The sequence below is a fragment of the Bufo gargarizans genome, chromosome 6 (genome assembly GCF_014858855.1).
Source record: "Bufo gargarizans isolate SCDJY-AF-19 chromosome 6, ASM1485885v1, whole genome shotgun sequence".
In the NCBI taxonomy this organism is placed as follows: domain Eukaryota; kingdom Metazoa; phylum Chordata; class Amphibia; order Anura; family Bufonidae; genus Bufo; species Bufo gargarizans.
The window spans coordinates 344,552,705-344,572,862 of record NC_058085.1 but is presented as its reverse complement, the minus strand read 5'-3'; the positions used below and the strand labels follow the sequence as shown (position 1 = coordinate 344,572,862).

Genomic DNA, 20,158 nt, shown 5'->3' with positions numbered 1-20,158 from the left:
GGCCCCCCACTCTCTCTCGGTGGCCCTCTCTGTTCTTTCAGACTCTAGAGCGATAAGATGGTGTACTACTTACAGCTTCAATTGCCACCTATGTGGTGTTATGTGTGCTGTTAGTAGCAGCATTTTCTTGGCACTATATGGCAGTAAAATGTGTACTGTACATGGCGACATTGCCTTGACACTATATGCTGCTCTTATGTGGTCTGTACATAGCAGCGTTATCGTCGCACTATATAGCAGTAATATATGGTCTATTTTATAGCAGTGTTGTCTTGGCATGATATGACGGTGTTATATGGGCAGAAATTCTGAGAAAAACTGCCTACTTTGCCTAGGCCCCATTTTCTATAGAACTGCCCCCACTTACAGTTCACCGACGCTTGGATCTGGACTATTCACCATTTGTAACCGTTCAAGATACAACCTGTCTCTACAATCAGGGCCGGGGGGGGGCGAGCCTAAACCTGCGCTGTCAGGAGTGTAGCTGTGTCAATACATCTGCAGCCATGTTCCAGATGTGAACCAAGAGCTCAATTATGTCACAAATCCGTGCAGCGATTCACAGGCAATGTGCTGTGCACGTCATGTCGCACAATGCTACATCCCGTTCCAGTGAAGCATCAGGAAGATCCATTGTTATCACCACGCTCCATGTGATACACAAGAATAATATGGACGGCAATGCATGAAGCATTTCTTACCGTAATACCGCAGCCTGTTCTCTTGTATGTACAGGCTTAATCTGAATTGCTTGTAGAACAATTCCGTAATGAAATGCAATTAAAGCTAGACATGTAAAAATCTATCTGTATACCGCTACCTGCCGTTTCTTCTTTTCCTCATTTCTCTGTCCACCTCGGTAGCATTGCTGAAGTGGTCGCACATGCTCAGTTCCATGCTTCCCCTGCCACCAGCTGGATCGACTATTAGAAGCTGTTAGAGGAAGGGCTAATGCACACGACCGTTTTTATTTTGCAGTCCGTAAAAATATGGATGATGTCCGTGTGTATTCCGTATTTTGCAGAACGGAACAGCTGGCCCCTAATAGAACAGTCCTATCCTTGTCCGTAATGCGGACAATAATAGGACATGTTCTATTTTTTGTCGGAACAGACATATGGAAACGGAATGCACACGGAGTAACTTCCGTTTTTCTGCAGACCCATTGAAATGAGTGGTTCTGCATACGGTCCACAAAAAAAGAACAGAATGGACACGGAAAGAAAACACATTCATGTGCATGAGCCTTTACAGGGAGAGAACTGCAGCAGAAAGGACATGCCCCAACAGAAAGGACACGTCCCCTGAGCTGCCAGCCTGAAGAGAATCTAGCAGAGCAATTGGAGCAATGAAAAAGGAAATCTCTGCACTTTGATTGACAGGGCCAGGCAGTGTGAACGTGATCATCTCTGGTCCTGTCAATCAAAGCAGAGAGGGAACGGCAACTGCAGAGAAAGTAGAGTTTCTAGGTGTAATGGCAACGCCCCCGTTGCTCCTAGAGGCTCATTTGCATCCATTAAGGGTCAGTGCAAGGTACGTGGCGTTACAACGTGGTCAGATTATGTGAAAACCCCCATTTCAGGTGAATGCCCAAAGAGTCTCCAAAAGCACCCATTCAGACTCATTGTCTGGAAAAGTTGGGAACCATAGTTTAGGCCTCATGCACATGGCACAACCTGTATGGAAGTGGAAGTAACTAAATGCGACACCTGAGCCATGACGGTAAAGCAAGGTTCTCCACACAGGTACATGAGGGCTGAAATCTTGTAAAACCTGCAATTTCCAGGACCAAAGAACACACAAGGGCTAAGTGATCAATACCCGGTCCCCTTTATAGGCTGCACTAGTGTGCAATTGGCCTCACAAAAAAGTATAACGGAAGAGATTTGTTTTTGGAATCCATAAATTGTGCTCCCCCCATCATCATGGTGCTCTAAGCAGCTGTCTACTTCTCCTATCGCTGTTGTGGTCAGTGACTGAAAACCTTTTGCTTTACCCTAAGGGTCCATTCACACGTCCGTTGTTTCTTTCCTGATCTGTTCCGTTTTTTGCGGAACAGATCTGGACCAGTTCTGTACCCATTCATTTTCAATGGGTCCTGAAAAAAAAAATCAGACATTGTGCTGTCCGATTTTTTTCAGGACCCATTGAAAATTAATGGGTACAGAACTGGTCCAGATCTGTTCCGCAAAAAACTGAACAGATCAGGAAAGAAACAACTGACGTGTGAATGGACCCTAAGGGTACGGCCACGTATGGGGTAAACGCTGAAGACTTTCATCATATCCACCACGGTTTTTACCTCGGTCGTTCAATTCCTGCTCGTGGTTTGGCCCCATTGAAAGCAGCTAAAATGCGAGCGGACTCCTGCAGTGGTTTCCCGTGGTGTCCACATGTCCATTCTTTCTTGACACAGTTTGGAAAACCTCACCTAATTAATCCACAGCCGCCCGACTGACAGCGTGGACTCTCATTGAAAACAATGGAAGGCGGTTTTGGCACAGACCCGCAATTCAAACATTGCCAAAAGTCAACCGTGTGAACATAGCCTTAGAAAGCCTCCTGCCCTTATGTCCAACAGGGCTTGTTACAATGTACCAGGGCTCTGTCTTCTCACCAGCTGTGTAGGCCATCATCTGGATGGTTTCCATTTAATGGCAGCAAGCGGAGATATTACAAGGATTCGGCTGATGGGACTAATAATTCACAACCAACAATGGCTGCATAAAAGTAAATTAGAGCCGATCTAAATATCGTATGTGGGCAGGAAAAGTTTCTCACATGGGGTGTATAATGCAGATACGGAAGATAACCGAATTCTGTACAGGAAACTCCAGACGTTGGAGCTGCGACATTACTATATGTACGTCCCCTACGGGATGACCGGTCAGGATTAAAATAAAAAATTGCAACGATCAGCTTAATGGGGGAGAAATCATTAGTTTTACCTCTGTACCACTATAAGCTTAAAGACTCTATGATATGCCATTCCTCTGTTATTCCTGCTAGAAGCTATCAATTAATTACTAGGAGTTTACAATGTAGGTCCAGATGGGTGTTACCAGTTGGGGGGGTGTCCCTGAAAACACTTACACTGGCCACACTGATTGGATAGTGTCAGACTGTGCAGGGACACAGCCCCAAGTGGTAACTCCCAGAACCTGCTAACACTTCATTCATAACTTCTAGCAGGAATAAAAGAATGGCGCATCATAAGACTAAAGGATCCAGAATTGGTATCACATGGGGAATGCAAGTAGTTACTAAAGCAGACATGTCAGGGGAGGTGACAGCAATCCATGCACAATCGCCATCTCACTATTGCATTTCTTTTAAATAATATTTACCGGGATAGAGGAGAGCAGCCATATATTAGGGAATTGGCGATAATTTATTTTAAAACTTGGCGCTTTATTTTAAAGGATTAAAGGGATTACAAAAATATGTCTGCTTTCCTTAAAAAAAAACTAAAAAAATTACTTAGCGCTAAGGCACACAACTGAATTTGTATCCATGTCCGACCCTCATTTTTTGCGGATTGCAGATGGACCCATTAATTTCTACAGGGCCGCAAAATAAATAAATACATTTCATCCGTGTACTGTCAGCATCTGTGTGTCCATTCCGCAAAGAGATAGAACATGCCCTATGCTTGGCCGCAAAATACGGACCACGGACCCACTGACGTCAATGGGTCTGCAAAAAAGAACAGATGCAATACGGACATCATCTGAGTTTGGCGCACCGCGAAACGGATACGGTCGTGTGTATGAGGCCTTATCCATAGACTAGAACTACAGCTCAGCTCCAGTCATTTAAATACTGCAGTACCGGTCACCACCCGTGGAAAACAGCGGCGCTGTTTACCGAAGAAAGAGACCCTGTGTTACTAATCCCATGCAACTTCTTTAAGAAGAAAATAAAGGTTACCTAATGAAACGAAGGAGCGCACCCGCTCGGTTCCAGATCTTGGAATATGGTTCTGTATCATCCAAAGACAGGGATAAAAGAGGGGTATATAGTCCGGGAAATATAAGACAAGAAGATGAAAAGAGGCAGCAAAACCACCACAGAGGAATACAAGGATGGATTTGAGACCAGGACACAGCCTCGATGTTATACAACCTCCACGCATCAAGCGGAAAAATGTGCACAGGACATGTGAAAAATGTGGAAAATTCATTTAAAAAGGTGCGGTTTATTTCTAAATTCCCCACTGACCAGGCATGTCTTATTGTGGAAAGTAAAGGGAAAAGCAGATACTTTGCTTCATAATATACATAGCTACAGTAACACTCCTTCAAAAGGTTATGGACACCATCAGGGGCATTTTTTATCAACTCATTTTACTTATTTTGGGCTAAAATCTTTTTTTTTATTGTTTTTTATTAACAGCTTTCACTTTCAGAGCATCTGCTGACTACTGCTTTCTGTTTAACACAGAATCCGACAAAGAGCTGCTCTGGAGGCTCGATGTGTAGCCCTTATCTCTGAACTCCTGACAGTTCATAAACACTCATCACAGCTCAGTCCTTATCAAGCTGATAAAGATAGGGCTCTATGAGCTATCAGGAGTTCAGAGATAAGGGCTACGGCTCGAGCAATCAGATCAGCTCCCTGACCGATTAAGTAGTCTGCAGTGAAAGCTGCAGAAAAAAACTAAACTGTTGAACATTTTTCATAAAGACCAATTGATAAAGTGATTTTTAGCCCAAATTGTGTAAAATGCAATCTTAAAAATAAAGAAAAATTTCCTCCAGAGGCGTCCATAGCTTCTAATCTAATATTCCAGAATGTCTGATAGCTGCTTATATTAACCCTCTCCTTGCCACTTAACAGTTTTTATTTTAACTTGGACAACCCTTTTATAGAGTTTTTCTTAGATTTTAAACATTGATAATACGCTCCCAGAATATGCTGTCAATTGTGCGAGTCCAACCACTTGTTTAGGAACCAACATTTTGTTTCGCCAGTTGCTATGCCCCTGCCTTGTGTGTGACCCTGGGTTTGGTTATCCGAGCTTTACCTGGTTTATTAGTGTGGAGTTGTGGATTGTTGAGCCTTTATATGTTCAGGCCTTACTCCATTCTGGTTGACTGGTATAGTGTTTTGCTAGGTCCATTCCCTTTCAGCTTGACTTTGCTCTGCGATCTGACTTCAATGGCTGAATCTACTGTAGTGTGTTTTCTGTGTATTCTGGAATTTGTAGTTCCACTGGTCTTTCTCCCTGGGCTGTTGCATTTTCCTGGCTGATTTGAAGGGCTCAATTCTCATAGGGTCAGTTCAGTATTGCTTTGTTTCTGTCAGTCATTCATCCACTATCAGCCTGTATGCCATACATCTGCCATCCACTCCATTGCTGGATCATCTGCTTTTATGGTGACCCTCAGCATTCAGTTCCTGTCATCCACCAGTGAGTTTGTTCTAGTGTCTTGATTTTTGGCACAAGCTTCCTACATGTTGTTTTTATGACTGTCTGGTTGTTGTGAAAGTCAACCCTACTGTAAGACCTGGGGGTATCCGAGTACTAAGAACCAAAGGCAACTGCTATGGGTGAAGTCCAATTTTGCAATCTGTCATGGTTACAGATATTCATAAGGTCCACCCTTTCTGGCCAACTCTTAATAACATTCAGTTTACTTGCCAATAGACTATAATAGAGAGTGATTTAATGTACAGACTCTCTACAATGCCAACAGGGAAGTAGGACGCTGAATATCTGCATTGGAGACCCTTATAATAAGCAAGGCTGCCCACCATAGGCCTGATGGACCGGCAAGGAATTTGAGCGTATAGGGCACATTCTCAGTTACATAAATGGCGTGTACATACTGGTCACACTGTACACATACCATACACATGAAACTACTGCTGATGCCCCATTCATGACATTGTGTACTTATGTGTAACATGCAGCTGCCCGTAAATACAACAACACTGGAAGTAACATCATGTCGTGAAGAGTCAGAGATTCGTGACCTGGGAGCTTTGACCATGAATAGATGTGCGAGCAGGCATGCCAGCACATATCATTCCTGTGTCTCATACTGCGTCCTCAGCAGGAACGGGCGTGTAGCACCGACACAAACACCTGACATGACACCGTCTGCACCAGGCTCGGGCAGCTCTTACATAATATCAAATAATGACCACACCTTAAGTAAAGTCTCCAGATTTAACATTTATCCGTGAACGTGACTTCACGCAGAGACCAACCTCCTGGTTACACAGGGTGTGTGCCACCTGTCGCTACTGCAGGGTGTGCAACTAGCACTGAGTGCATCCTCAATCCCATAGTAGGTTCCAAAAATTTAAAAATATTCTCTAGTTTACCGATTGGAATTGTTATTTGGTCCCCGTATGAATTATTTGGGCACCACATGGGAGGGGGGCTTCAACTGAAGCTATTGCATAGGGAATCAACCACATTAAGCTCAGCTTTGATCTTAAAGGGGTTGTCCAGGTTGTGTTGGATCCACCAGAGGAAATTATTTTCGGGGCCCAAACCCTATATTATAAAATACAATCTAATCGGTTCTGAATAAATAAATAAAATAGACCCTAGTGGCGAGTAGTTAGCTCCAACTGGGTTTTTGTCTCCTGGATCTAGGAGGCCCATATCCTGTCTCCAGACATACTGACCCACCCGATCAGGCTGTAGATGCTGAATGTCCTACGCTGAGCTTGTATCAGGCTGGGGTTGGCAGTCTGGTAGCCCAGTTGCATCTCTCCCCACCCATCAGATTGGGTGGGAGAGTATATCTGGACATCCCCTTTAAACACTGCTCTCATGGTCATTATTAGTATTTTATGACCATGAGGGACTAACAGGGAGTAACGTGCCTTCAAAAATAACATATTATAGTTCTGACACTGATTTAGGCTAGGTTCTCATCTGCAATGGTCACAGCCACCATCATTTTTTCCATTAAAAAGACATACGCCATGATGGTCACTAAAAGTCAATGGGATCAGTTGGGTGCAACAGGTGTCCGTAAAGTGATGGAATAGAAAACCAGAAATTCAAATCTAAGGAGGAAAGGAAGGGGAAGTGAAATGGACTACAGGGTGACAACCTTGGATACTGACCGCCTTCCTTCACATTTAGTTTTTCTGTGCATAGCCCAAATAGGAAAGAGAAAAATGAGGATGGTGCCCTTTAAGGAGAGATGACCACAACGGACATTGACCACTAAACATATTTTACTTAAAGAACTAATCCAGGATTTTCACCCCCGAAACAGCTTCACTTCTATCCATAAAATGTGTCTGGTATTACAGTTCCGTCACATTTACGGAGCCGCCATTATAAGTTGTATTAGCGGGCAAATGTCACAAATTCTTGGCTTCTATAACGCTTTGTGACTAGGAAGGGTTCACATTCTGGAGTTTGGAAAAGCTGGGCGACGACTGTCCTGGGATCAGTAATGCAGAGTTGTTCTTAAGGGATATGACACGGCCCCTGCGACACGTTGCAGTTCCTATAGGTGCGTCTTGGTTTTACGCCTCACACTTTATTATCTCGCGGGGATGACTAAGTCGTAAGGAGGGGAAGCCTGTATCACAATCTGCAGAGAATCGAGTAACAATAGCAAGGCAGGGCGCGACCTGATATGTAAAAGGAGGGCAAAAAGTGGCTCGGAGAAGAAAAGGAGCATTTGTGGTGAAAGTTTAATAGTTCAGCTCTGTCAACGCCTCCACGTGGGCGACGCTCCATGTGCACAGTACAGGACTTGGCTGTAGGCCTATGGCTGACTGCACACAATATGATCATCAAAGGCAAGTGCTTTCCATAGGTGCTACAAGAGTTACCAGTTTGACACCCCCAAAAGGAGGACACCTACTGAAAATGGGAATTTTCTATACATATGCATGTTAATAAATGTAAAGAAATGTAACATAGGTCACAATATAGAAGGATGGAATACAACCAGAGATAAGAGAACGAGAAAGGACTAAAGGGGGTATTCTAGGAGATCAGATGTGCGGCTGAGCCCAGCATGGAGGCAAATGGGGAGGAATAGCTGGTGGTCAGATGAGTTTTTGGCAGATCCCTGTGTTCACGTTATAGAAGAGTCTCCAGGTGGAGGGCCATCTCTGATCAAAGCTTCTATATTTTGCCACTGTATAAGTATACACAGGAATACACTGCCCTAATTAGTTTTAAAAAGGGTTTAGATGAATTCTTAAAAGTAAATGACATTAGTGATTCTGAAAATGTGTAAAAGTCCGAGTCTCACTTCCTTCTGGGATTCGCGTCCCCACCTATACCTTGGTTGAACTTGATGGACTTATGTCTTTTTTCAACCGTATTACCTATGTATGTGTAGCGCATGCGCCAGGAGCTTTTAAGCTGGAGCTCATAGAAAACAGTATAAACTAAAGGGATTTATCCCCTGATTAATGTAAAAAAATATAATCAGACATCATATAGTACATGACCGTCTCTTTCTAACAAAGCTAGAACCAGCCCTGTACCTCACATGGATCCAGAGATCTCCACATTCTTCCCTCTGCTAGATTTATTTCAAGCTGTCAGCTTAGGGGCTGTGAACTCTCAGGGGCATGTCTTTTCCTGCTGCAGCTAGTAGCAGTTGAAGGATGGAACTGGACATGTGCTTCTATCTCGTTGAGTAGGACAAAAAATTAGAAAAAGAGCAAACAGCAGGTGGCATCATAAACATAGATTTTGGTGAATAACTCAGTAGCTATGCTAATACAAAAGTATTCATATCCAGGTGCAGGTTTTAAAAAATGTAGAATATTTTTCATGGGACAACCTCTTTAAAATATTTCATAAATAAGAATGGCCACATTTTTGGCGACATATTATCGTCTAAGCAATTGGCAGACATTGTGAAGAGTGAACCATGATGCACCTCACCTTTAAGCTGCTGTAACTCCAGGTTCAAGCTTTCAATGTTTGAGTCACAAAAATCCAAATTCTCTATAGTCTCAGCTCTCGTCACCTCATCCTGGTCTTCATCCTCAAGCATCTGACATAGCTCTTCACGAGTGTTTCTGTACACTTCGAGTTCTCTCTCGACATCTTCTATCTTCAAGAGCAAAAATGGACAAGGGGAGCCTCGATCTACCTGTTCTAAGTCATCAGGGGCATCCATCGGATCTGGGATGTCTGACAGCAAAAAGTTGTCACTGGGCGTGGTGTCCTGTCTAGGAAGTGGTTTTGGAGATGGAGTGTTTCTCTGACTATTGGGTGGGGGTAGAGGGGCTGGTCTGGATGGTCGGAGAGCAAGGGTTGGAGGAGTGCTTTCCACGTATTCATTTCTATGGGGGTTCTGATTTGGAGATAAATAAGAGGAGGCAGAACTGGATTTAGGAATATAATTTCGAGAAGAATTTGATTTGGAAGAAGAACTGGGTCGAGGGTTAGGACGTGGTGGTGGAGGTCTTAAAACTTTGAATTTTGCTGTAGATTTCTGATGCTTGGACAATGGTGGTGATCCCCGGATGATGTCAATTTCAGAGTTATAATCCAGTATTGAAAAATGCCTAGATACTTTGTTGTTAGGATTGGAGAGACTTTTTTCAAACTGGGAAAGCTGCTCAGTAAGCTTGGAGTCCAAGTCAATTAAATCAGGTCTAGTATTGTCATTTGCTGGGCTTTCCCAATCTGTTGTCCACAGGCTTGGCCGAGAACTTGATGTGTCGCATTTCTCTTTGGAGTTCGTCTTTGGTTTTCTTCTATGGTCCTCCACCCAATGCACGATATCTTGGAGTGGAAGACTATTTTTTCGGTTGTTTTTGTTTTTTGACCTTTCATTAGCCCTGTCGTCAGCTGAGTAAATGTCATCAGTCGTCATTAAAGATAATGACTTCTTCGAAGACCATTTTTCTTGAGCTCCATTGGATAAACTGGTTCTACTTCTTCTGTTGTCCACCTGTGTTGTAAACATATTTTTCTCCTTAGGTCTTTGCTCTTGGTTTTGTGATACCGGAGGACTATATGCTCTACTCTGTGGTCGAGGAGGTAGCTGAGGTTTTGTAGAAGAGCTATAGATTGTTTCATGGTGACTTTGCTTTGCTTCTTGGTTAGTATTGATGGTTGCTTCTGGACTTTGCATTGCCTCTTGAGTTGTGGATGATGATGGTTGATTTTCCATGTGGACATCCCAATAATGTGGATCTGTTCCGCTGACTTCATGAGTAGAGGACATGTCAAGATAATTGACAGGGGGATTCCAAATTGACGTTTCGGAATCTACTGGTTGCTCCACAAGATAATTTTTTTCTTTAGTTTCTATTTTTACAAATCTATAAGGGAAAATTCCCCGATTTCCATACAATTCTCCCTCCAGCCACCCATCTTCCAATGTTCTGATTATTCGAATTCGGTCTCCAACATCAAAGTCAAGTTCTCGATGCTCCATAGCTTGGAATCTGTAGAGGGCAACTGCAAATGTCCCTTCTGGTTCCTCATCTTCTATAATTTTATCCATGTCCCGCTCATTGATTATTTCCGGTGACCTATCAAGAACAAAGTCTTCTCTTTCTTTATCTGAGGGGAGTCCATGATCACTCTCAATCCTTGGATGAACTCTCAAAGGATTTAACAGCTCCACAAAACCTTCAGGGAAAATTCCTCTTCTTCCATTTAGTTCCCCTTCAAACCAACCAGGTTCTGGAACCCCAGTTATTATAATGATGTCTCCTTCCCGAAAGTCTAACTCCTCATCAAGTTGTGCGGAAAGGCCCATGATTGCCTGTGCCTGGCCAATAGCATAACTGGGGAGTTCTACAGTCACATTTTGGCAAAGCTGACGGCTCCTAGAGGACAGGAAGAACTCCTGAACGCAGGATAGTGGGAAAAACCCTCTTGCGCCCCAACAATTCCTACCCTGCAGCCAACTAGAAGCCAAGGATCCTTCCAGCACCACCAGATCTCCTGTAGAATTAAGGGGGAGAAAAAACACAAATTAGGATAAAATAAGGCAAGTAAAGTCTTTATGAACCAGATAATACTTGGATATGAATGAACTTCACAACCCAGGGCCAATACAGAAGTGTTAGCTAAGAGTGCCCTCTACTGGTCATTTTAATAAATGCATGTGCTTGAAGACCACTCATGGATCCTATTTCTACAGTGTATGTGCAGTTATAAACCATGCAAATTTTTTGGTACAAATCGAGAAAATATTTTACTACCTAAATATTTTAGAATTTTAAATTTAGAGACCCTTTATTATTTATTACATTGATTTTTTTAGAAAGTTTTTTTTATGACCGTTTGATAATCCAGACACATTGGGTTATGTACACACGACTGAAAATACTCAGCAGTGGATTACGATGTAGAACTTGTGCCGAAATCTGCGTGAAATTTAGGGAAGTCCCAGTATGTCTATTGTGTGTTTGTATGCATATATTCTTGAAATGGATTTTACATTTATAGCCTATCCTTAAAGGGTTTCTCCGAGTGTTTTATACTGATGACCTATCCTTATGATAAGTCATCATTACCTGATCGGTGGGGGTCCAACTCCAAACACCTCCACCGATCAGCTGCTGGTAGAGGTGCGGCACTCTGGTGAGCGCGTTTCCTCCTTGCAGCTTACCAAGCATAGCTTCGTTCATTGGATAGTGGCTGCATTTGCTATTGCAGCCCAGGCCCATTCACAGGAATTGGAGTGAGCTGCTCCTCGGTCATGTTACGAATGAACACGACGTCACTGGCCCAAGGTAAGCTGCGAGGAAGCCACCTATCCCGAGGATAGGTCATCAGTATAAAACACTGAAATATTGAAGACCTATCCCCAGGATAGGTCATCCATATCTCATCGGTTGGGGTATGACTACTAGCATCCTCACTGATAAGTTGTTTGAAGGGGCCACACTGATGGGACGAAGGATGCAGCCTCTTCATAGTACACCAAGCACAGCGCCATATAGTGCCTATGCTTGGCATTGCAACTTAATACTTGAATGGGACTGACCCGCACAAAGACCATGAGACCAATGAAAGTGATGTTACAGGCCAGGTAAGCAGCTACAGCGCTTGACCAAGCACTACACCCCCTTCTAACAGCTGATCTGTGGGGGTGCTGAGAGTTGGACCACCGCCGATCGGATATTGATGACCTAACCAGACTATACATCATCAATAAGAACTCCTGGAAAACCCTTTTAATGCCAGGTGGCGGTCCTAACCCCAGGATTAGCAGAATGACGTGAAAGGGCCTGAGCTGCAGAACCAGACAGAAATGTCCATATGCATATGGCTATGTCAGGTACTGAAATGAAGGGACCCCAGGGCTCCAGCATCACTGCTCTTTTCTTCTGCCCACTGTTGACAGTCCATGGGATGGGACAAGGACTTAGATATAGGGAATGCAGAGATATCAGCTGCACCGAGAACCTAGTGCCTAACGGGGAGGCAAAGGTCTCTTTGCCATACTGACAGACCCTAGTATTTTAAATGTCACATAGTAGGTGGGGGCCGTGTTAGCGATTTTGCATTGGGACCCAGGTGGCCCAAGATTCACCTCTGAGTGGGAGCCTGACCAATCACACATGATCTATTTTTACAGATAACCCATCAATGTAAGATCCCAAACTAAGGCCTTATCCATATGACCATACGTAAATTGCAGACCTGCAGAATAAAGATACCGTCCATGTTGTATCCGCATTTTTGGCAGACCCATTGACTTCAATGAAACAAAACAAAAATGAATATAACGGCTCTCACCTGCCCCCTTTTCTGCTGTGAGCACGGAAAAAAACGCACTTGGATGCGGAAAATTGGTCATCTAAACAAAAAACGAAGATCCAGCTCACTCTCGCAGAGATCCACAGGTACTTTTTTAAATGCGGTTAAAATAACATCCAGTACAAAAACGTTCTCAGTTTACGCGTTTCGGGCTACCCAGTATGCAAGTCCTTACTCATGACATCTTACTCATGAGTAAGGGCTTGCATACTGGGTAGCCTGAAACGCGTAGACTGAACGTTTTTGTACTGGATGTTATTTTAACCGCATTAATAAAGTACCTGTGAATCTCTGCGAGAGTGAGCTGGATCTTTGTTTTTCGTTTGCATTGACTTCAATGGGTCCGTGGTCTGCATTTTATGGCCAAGTATAAAATGAATATGGTCGTGTGCATGAGGCCTAATCTTGATCAAACCCAGCAGCAGTAACAGGGCTGCAGACTACTCTATTCTTGATGTCAAAAAACCCAGAATCCCAACAGAACAAAATACAGACACAGCATGAAGAGCGTTTTACTGGCGGCAGGACTAACCAATGTTTACAAAACACTAAAGACAACAAAATATAAAAAGACACAAAAAACTGCAAGTTACGGCGAGGACATATTGGGAGAAGTCATTACCTTTTTGGAGGCAGAGAGCTCCCGGCTCATGAGAGGTAAAGTCACTAATGCTGACATACATTTTCTCTCCGGGTTTTATCGTCGGGATCGTCAGCGTTTCCACAAAACTTACAGGAAACTGCCCTATAAACAAGCAAGTGACACATTCAGGACACAAACCTATTTAAATCACACAACTACATCACCTGCCATAGCCAGCCTTATGGGGTACAACCTGCGGGGGCACATCCTGCTGAAGGGGGACACATGGCACCTAAGACTTGTGAGCACTGCATGCTGGTATTATATGAGCACTGCATGCTGGTATTATATGAGCACTGCATGCTGGTATTATAATAGCACTGTATGCAAGTATTATAATAGCACTGTATGCTAGTATTATAATAGCACTGTATGCTGGTATTATAATAGCACTGCATGCTGGTATTATAATAGCACTGTATGCAAGTATTATAATAGCACTGTATGCAAGTATTATAATAGCACTGTATACTAGTATTATAATAGCACTGTATGCTGGTATTATAATAGCACTGTATGCTGGTATTATAATAGCACTGTATGCTGGTATTATAATAGCACTGTATGCTAGTATTATAATAGCACTGTATACTAGTATTATAATAGCACTGTATACTAGTATTATAATAGCACTATATGCAGGTATTATATGAGCACTGTATGCTGGTATTATAATAGCAGAGTATGCAGGTATTATATGAGCACTGTATGCTGGTATTATAATAGCACTGTATACTAGTATTATAATAGCACTGTATGCTGGTATTATAATAGCACTGTATGCTGGTATTATAATAGCACAGTATGCAAGTATTATAATAGCACTGTATGCTAGTATTATAATAGCACTGTATGCTAGCATTATAATAGCACTGTATGCTGGTATTATAATAGCACAGTATGCAAGTATTATAATAGCACAGTATGCTGGTATTATAATAGCACTGTATGCTGGTATTATAATAGCACTGTATGCTGGTATTATAATAGCACAGTATGCAAGTATTATAATAGCACAGTATGCTGGTATTATAATAGCACTGTATGCTGGTATTATAATAGCACAGTATGCTGGTATTATAATAGCACTGTATACTAGTATTATAATAGCACTGTATACTGGTATTATAATAGCACTGTATACTGGTATTATAATAGCACTGTATACTGGTATTATAATAGCACTGTATAATGGTATTATAATAGCACTGTATACTGGTATTATAATAGCACTGTATACTGGTATTATAATAGCACTGTATACTGGTATTATAATAGCACTGTATGCAGGTATTATAATAGCACTGTATACTGGTATTATAATAGCACTGTATGCAGGTATTATAATAGCACTGTATGCAGGTATTATAATAGCACTGTATGCAGGTATTATATGAGCACTGTAGGCTGGCATTATATGAGCACTGTAGGCTGGTATTATATGGGCACTGTATGCTGGTATTATATGAGCACTGTAGGCTGGTATTATATGGGCACTGCATGCTGGTATTATAGGAGCACTGTATGCTGGCATTATATGAGCACTGTATGCTGGTATTATAATAGCACTGTATGCTGGTATTATAATAGCACTGTATACTAGTATTATAATAGCACTGTATGCTGGTATTATAATAGCACTGTATGCTGGTATTATAATAGCACTGTATACTAGTATTATAATAGCACTGTATACTAGTATTATAATAGCACTATATGCAGGTATTATATGAGCACTGTATGCTGGTATTATAATAGCAGAGTATGCAGGTATTATATGAGCACTGTACGCTGGTATTATAATAGCACTGTATACTAGTATTATAATAGCACTGTATGCTGGTATTATAATAGCACTGTATGCTGGTATTATAATAGCACAGTATGCAAGTATTATAATAGCACTGTATACTAGTATTATAATAGCACTGTATGCAGGTATTATAATAGCACTGTATGCTGGTATTATAATAGCACAGTATGCAAGTATTATAATAGCACAGTATGCTGGTATTATAATAGCACTGTATACTAGTATTATAATAGCACTGTATACTGGTATTATAATAGCACTGTATACTGGTATTATAATAGCACTGTATACTGGTATTATAATAGCACTGTATAATGGTATTATAATAGCACTGTATACTGGTATTATAATAGCACTGTATACTGGTATTATAATAGCACTGTATACTGGTATTATAATAGCACTGTATGCAGGTATTATAATAGCACTGTATACTGGTATTATAATAGCACTGTATGCAGGTATTATAATAGCACTGTATGCAGGTATTATATGAGCACTGTAGGCTGGCATTATATGAGCACTGTAGGCTGGTATTATATGGGCACTGCATGCTGGTATTATAGGAGCACTGTATGCTGGCATTATATGAGCACTGTAGGCTGGCATTATATGAGCACTGTAGGCTGGTATTATATGGACACTGTATGCTGGTATTATATGAGCACTGTAGGCTGGTATTATATGGGCACTGCATGCTGGTATTATATGGGCACTGCATGCTGGTATTATAGGAGCACTGTATGCTGGCATTAGATGAGCACTGTAGGCTGGTATTATATGGGCACTGTATGCTGGTATTATATGGGCACTGTATGCTGGTATTATATGGGCACTGTAGGCTGGCATTATATGGGCACTGTAGGCTGGCATTATATGAGCACTGTAGGCTGGCATTAGATGAGCACTGTAGGCTGGCATTATATGGGCACTGTAGGCCGGTATTATATGGGCACTGTAGGCCGGTATTATATGGGCACTGTAGGCTGGTATTATATGAGCACTGTATGCTGGCATTAGATGAGCACTGCATGCTGGTATTATATGGGCACTGTATGCTGGCATTAGATGAGCACTGTATGCTGGCATTAGATGAGCACTGCATGCTGGTATTATATGGGCACTGTATGCTGGTATTATATGGGCACTGTAGGCTGGCATTATATGGGCACTGTAGGCTGGCATTATATGAGCACTGTATGCTGGCATTAGATGAGCACTGTAGGCTGGCATTATATGGGCACTGTAGGCCGGTATTATATGGGCACTGTAGGCTGGTATTATATGGGCACTGTAGGCTGGTATTATATGAGCACTGTATGCTGGCATTAGATGAGCACTGCATGCTGGTATTATATGGGCACTGCATGCTGGCATTAGATGAGCACTGTATGCTAATATTCAGGGATTGCATGGCCCTGTATTTGACCAGTGTGAGGCACAGTTATTTGGGCAGTATTCTGCATGAGGCTTTGGTATGGTTAATAATTCACGATTGACGACACAACATATAAGAAAAGGGGCAAAAGAGAAGGTACCGCTCATAGGGCCCCACCGATTGTAAGGTCTTTTTTATGTAAATAAAGTTGCAGAACTTTCTAATATACAATGGGGCGGATTTACTAATCCTATCTAATATGGAGAGAGTGAAAGTAGCAATGAGAAAACAGGGATCCAGAAGGGCCGCTAACTAACAAACCACGGCTTAGTAAAACCAGGGTAAAATAACAATGCAGCAAGTGCTACATATTTTGAAGGGCTCCTCCTTTTTCTTCAGGCACAACAATGGCCTATTGCTCCAAACCCATAGCACCTTATTGCCAGGGGCGGATTGGCTATAGACCTTACTGGGAAATTTTCCGGTGGACCGATGCCCAGGGGGCCGCCTGGGTCCTCTTCACAGCCGACCAGTGGAAGTTTTGGGGGATGTATTTTGTGCTGCTGGGGGTATTTTGTGATGGACTGTGGTATTTGGTTCTGTTGGGGTGATATAATGTGCCACAATATGGTATTGCTGGCGCTGCCGTCCATCAATTTGGACCCGACTACAAAACAGGGCCACTGTTAGTATTTTTTCCAGGGCCACTTGAAGTTCCCAGTCCGCCCAGAGACATAGCAGCAGGAAGAGAGATGGCTCATGCACACTGCGCACGCCGTCTCCTCATACAGCTGATCAGCGGGGGGTGCCGGGTGTCAGACCCCCGCCGATCTGATATTGATGTCCTATCCTGAGGACAGGTCATTAATAGTAAAAGCCCATGTTCCATGTCAATATCTATATTTATACAAAACCATAAAATCCTGCCGTTTTCTCACTGGCCACTGAGCCTAATAGGCGCCACTTCTTGGTTGGTACAGATCACTTTACTGCAGTTATCTGCTCATCTAGAAACAGAGGTGATATCTTTACAGGCAGGATTAGAATGACAGATAAGACGGGATCCACCAATCACAATAGGTGATTGTCACAGATTATCTGTTCTTTCCTTGTGCAATGACCTCTGCACAGGTCACAGAGCAGATTGTGGCTATGGTCCATGGGGCTGCCGTAAAGAACAGCTCAGGCAAGATGGCCGCCCCCCATAATCATGTTCAGGAAATACAATAACAAATGTGTAATCAAAAATTAAAAAACAGATTAGAAATAAAGGAGATGTGTCGCTATCTGGGTTTAACTGGCAGATGAAAATTTTGATGACACATTTCCTTTAAGACGGTTTAAAGATGACCCTAATATAACTTATCTTTTGCCAAAATTGTGCCCTAATTTTTTTGCATTTTCGAGATGCTCCTTTTCAGTTAAGCCACACCCCCTTCCCATAGGCCACTCCTTCTTATTGAGCGAGGCACAGTCCTGCTCATGGATGGGCGTTCTTTACCACTGTATCCACTCTAGACAACAGTATACTAAGGCGACTTTCACACTAGCGTTTTTACTGGATCCGGCAGGGTTCAGCAAAAACGCTTCCATTACTGATACTACAAACATCTGCATCCGTTATGAACGGATCCGGTTGTATTATCTTTAACATTGCCAAAACGGATCCGTCATTATCTCCATTGCAAGTCAATGGGGGACGGATCTGTTTTATATTGTGGCAGAGAAAACGAATCCGTCCCCATTGACTTGCATTGGAGGTCATGCCGGATCTTGCTCCGCATCCCCAGGACGGAAAGCAAACTACAACATGTTGCGGTTTGCTCTCCGGTATGGGAACGCAACTAAACGGAACGGCATGCATTTTGGAGCTCTCCGTTCTGTTCAGTTTAGTTTTGTCCCCATTGACGATGAATGGGGACAAAAATGAAGCGTTTTTTCTTTTTTTTTCTTCGGGTATTGGGCACCTATGACGGAACTCAATACCGGAAAACTTTAACGCTAGTGTGAAAGTAGCCTAAATCCCTTGCTGTGCTGATAGTTTGCTACAGTGTCTCAGTGCAGGTAAAATGTACGGAGTCTGGAGTCCAAGCTGATCAGCTCACAGACGACTGCATAGACCAGATACAATTGTAGCAAACACTCTGCTCTATGTATAAACAAGAATATCTCCGTTTACTGACAGCAAGCAGAGATCTTAAACATGGTGAGAAATTGTAACATGAATTATATTAGTCGCAGATCTTCCCATAGGACAGTAATTGAGCGTGGTGACTTGAACCATGTTTTTAATAGTCCCCATAGGTCTCTGTAGTTTTGCTCTATATCTGGACACCATCACTAGCACAAAAAAACTAAACTGAAGTTCAAATTCAGTCCCTGAGCTAGAAGACAACAGTAACGTGATTGACTAAATATAGTACAGTGGTGACATGAGAAGGAGGAAATGAGAATAGCACGAATTTAAAAAGGAAGTCTCAGTGCAACACCTGGTGGTCATGAGCGGTACTGCACTGATCTACTTTTCCCCTAAGCATGAAAGTGAAAAGAATAAATGTAATATTATTTGGATGAGGAAAATAAACGCATGAGCAAACTGAAGGAGGACTGTACCTGTGATCCCTTCTTTATTCCCCAGCAGCCAGAATTCATCTATCACATTGAGAACTTCAATGACATCTCCGGCAAAGAGTGTCAGCTCCTCCGACACACTGGGGCAAAAATCAAACATTGCACGTACCACCGAACCGGCCTCCATCCCTGCAAAGAGAAAAAAAACATGATCAATCATTCATGATTACAAATTGCATGGAATGACTGCGTATACTAGAGAGGATGCAAGTAAAATGATGTAGAGAGGTGAAAAATAAAAATCTGCCCCATTTAAGTATTTAGCCTGTAGTATTATATGGATGTATTTCAAGGTAACCCTATGGAGAGTATTAGGCCGGGTGGACATCTGCGTTGCTCTCCGGCACCGTAATCCGGTCACTGTATCCGATGTACATGTGGCTTTCAGACAGACAACAAATGCTGCACATAACATTTTATTGTCCGGCCGAAAGTCGGCATATATGCCGGAAAGCAACCAGATTACAGTGAATGGGGATTCAGCGGGGCACAGTGGTATCCGGATATGCAGTGCAGAGGTGAACCCAGCCTTAAAGGAGTTATCCAACCCCTATAATGCCCCCCCCAAAATGGCACCTCATACAGGCTATACCTACCCCGTTCCCTGGCACCCGCGTCTAAGGCGATGCTAGGGAGGAGCGTCCCCGTTGTGGCCTCCTATTGGCTGTTCCCCCATGTTGCCGGATGTTTTGATCCGCGCAACGAGAAGGTGCAGCGGCGGCCGTGCAGGTGCCGGGGAGAGGTGTAAATATAACCTGTATGAGGAACCCGGGCATTTTGAGAGGCATTATAGGGGTCGCATAACCCCTTTAAGGGCGTATTAGACACCCCAATCATGCAGACGATTGTCGGGAGGGAAGGGTTCCGCCTATTCGCTAGTGGAGGAGACCGCTGCTATTACATGCAGCGATCTCCTCCGCAGCATGGGGAGGAGTGATCGCTATGCCATGGCTCGTCCCCATG

General features: G+C 42.8%; 1 protein-coding gene across 4 annotated transcripts in view; it reads right to left on the bottom strand.

Annotated features, from left to right (window-relative positions):
• Positions 1 to 20,158, bottom strand: part of LOC122941031 (dynamin-binding protein-like) — a 155,513-nt gene that overhangs the window by 46,533 nt on the left and 88,822 nt on the right. For all 4 annotated transcript variants that reach the window (XM_044298014.1, XM_044298013.1, XM_044298012.1 and 1 more), the window contains exons 2-4: positions 19,178 to 19,324; positions 13,353 to 13,475; positions 8,885 to 10,906 (exon numbers count right to left, since the gene is read on the bottom strand). In XM_044298014.1, the coding sequence (XP_044153949.1) occupies positions 8,885 to 10,906; positions 13,353 to 13,475; positions 19,178 to 19,322 (2,290 nt within the window). In that variant the 5' untranslated portion in view covers positions 19,323 to 19,324. The remainder of the gene's footprint in view (positions 1 to 8,884; positions 10,907 to 13,352; positions 13,476 to 19,177; positions 19,325 to 20,158) is intronic.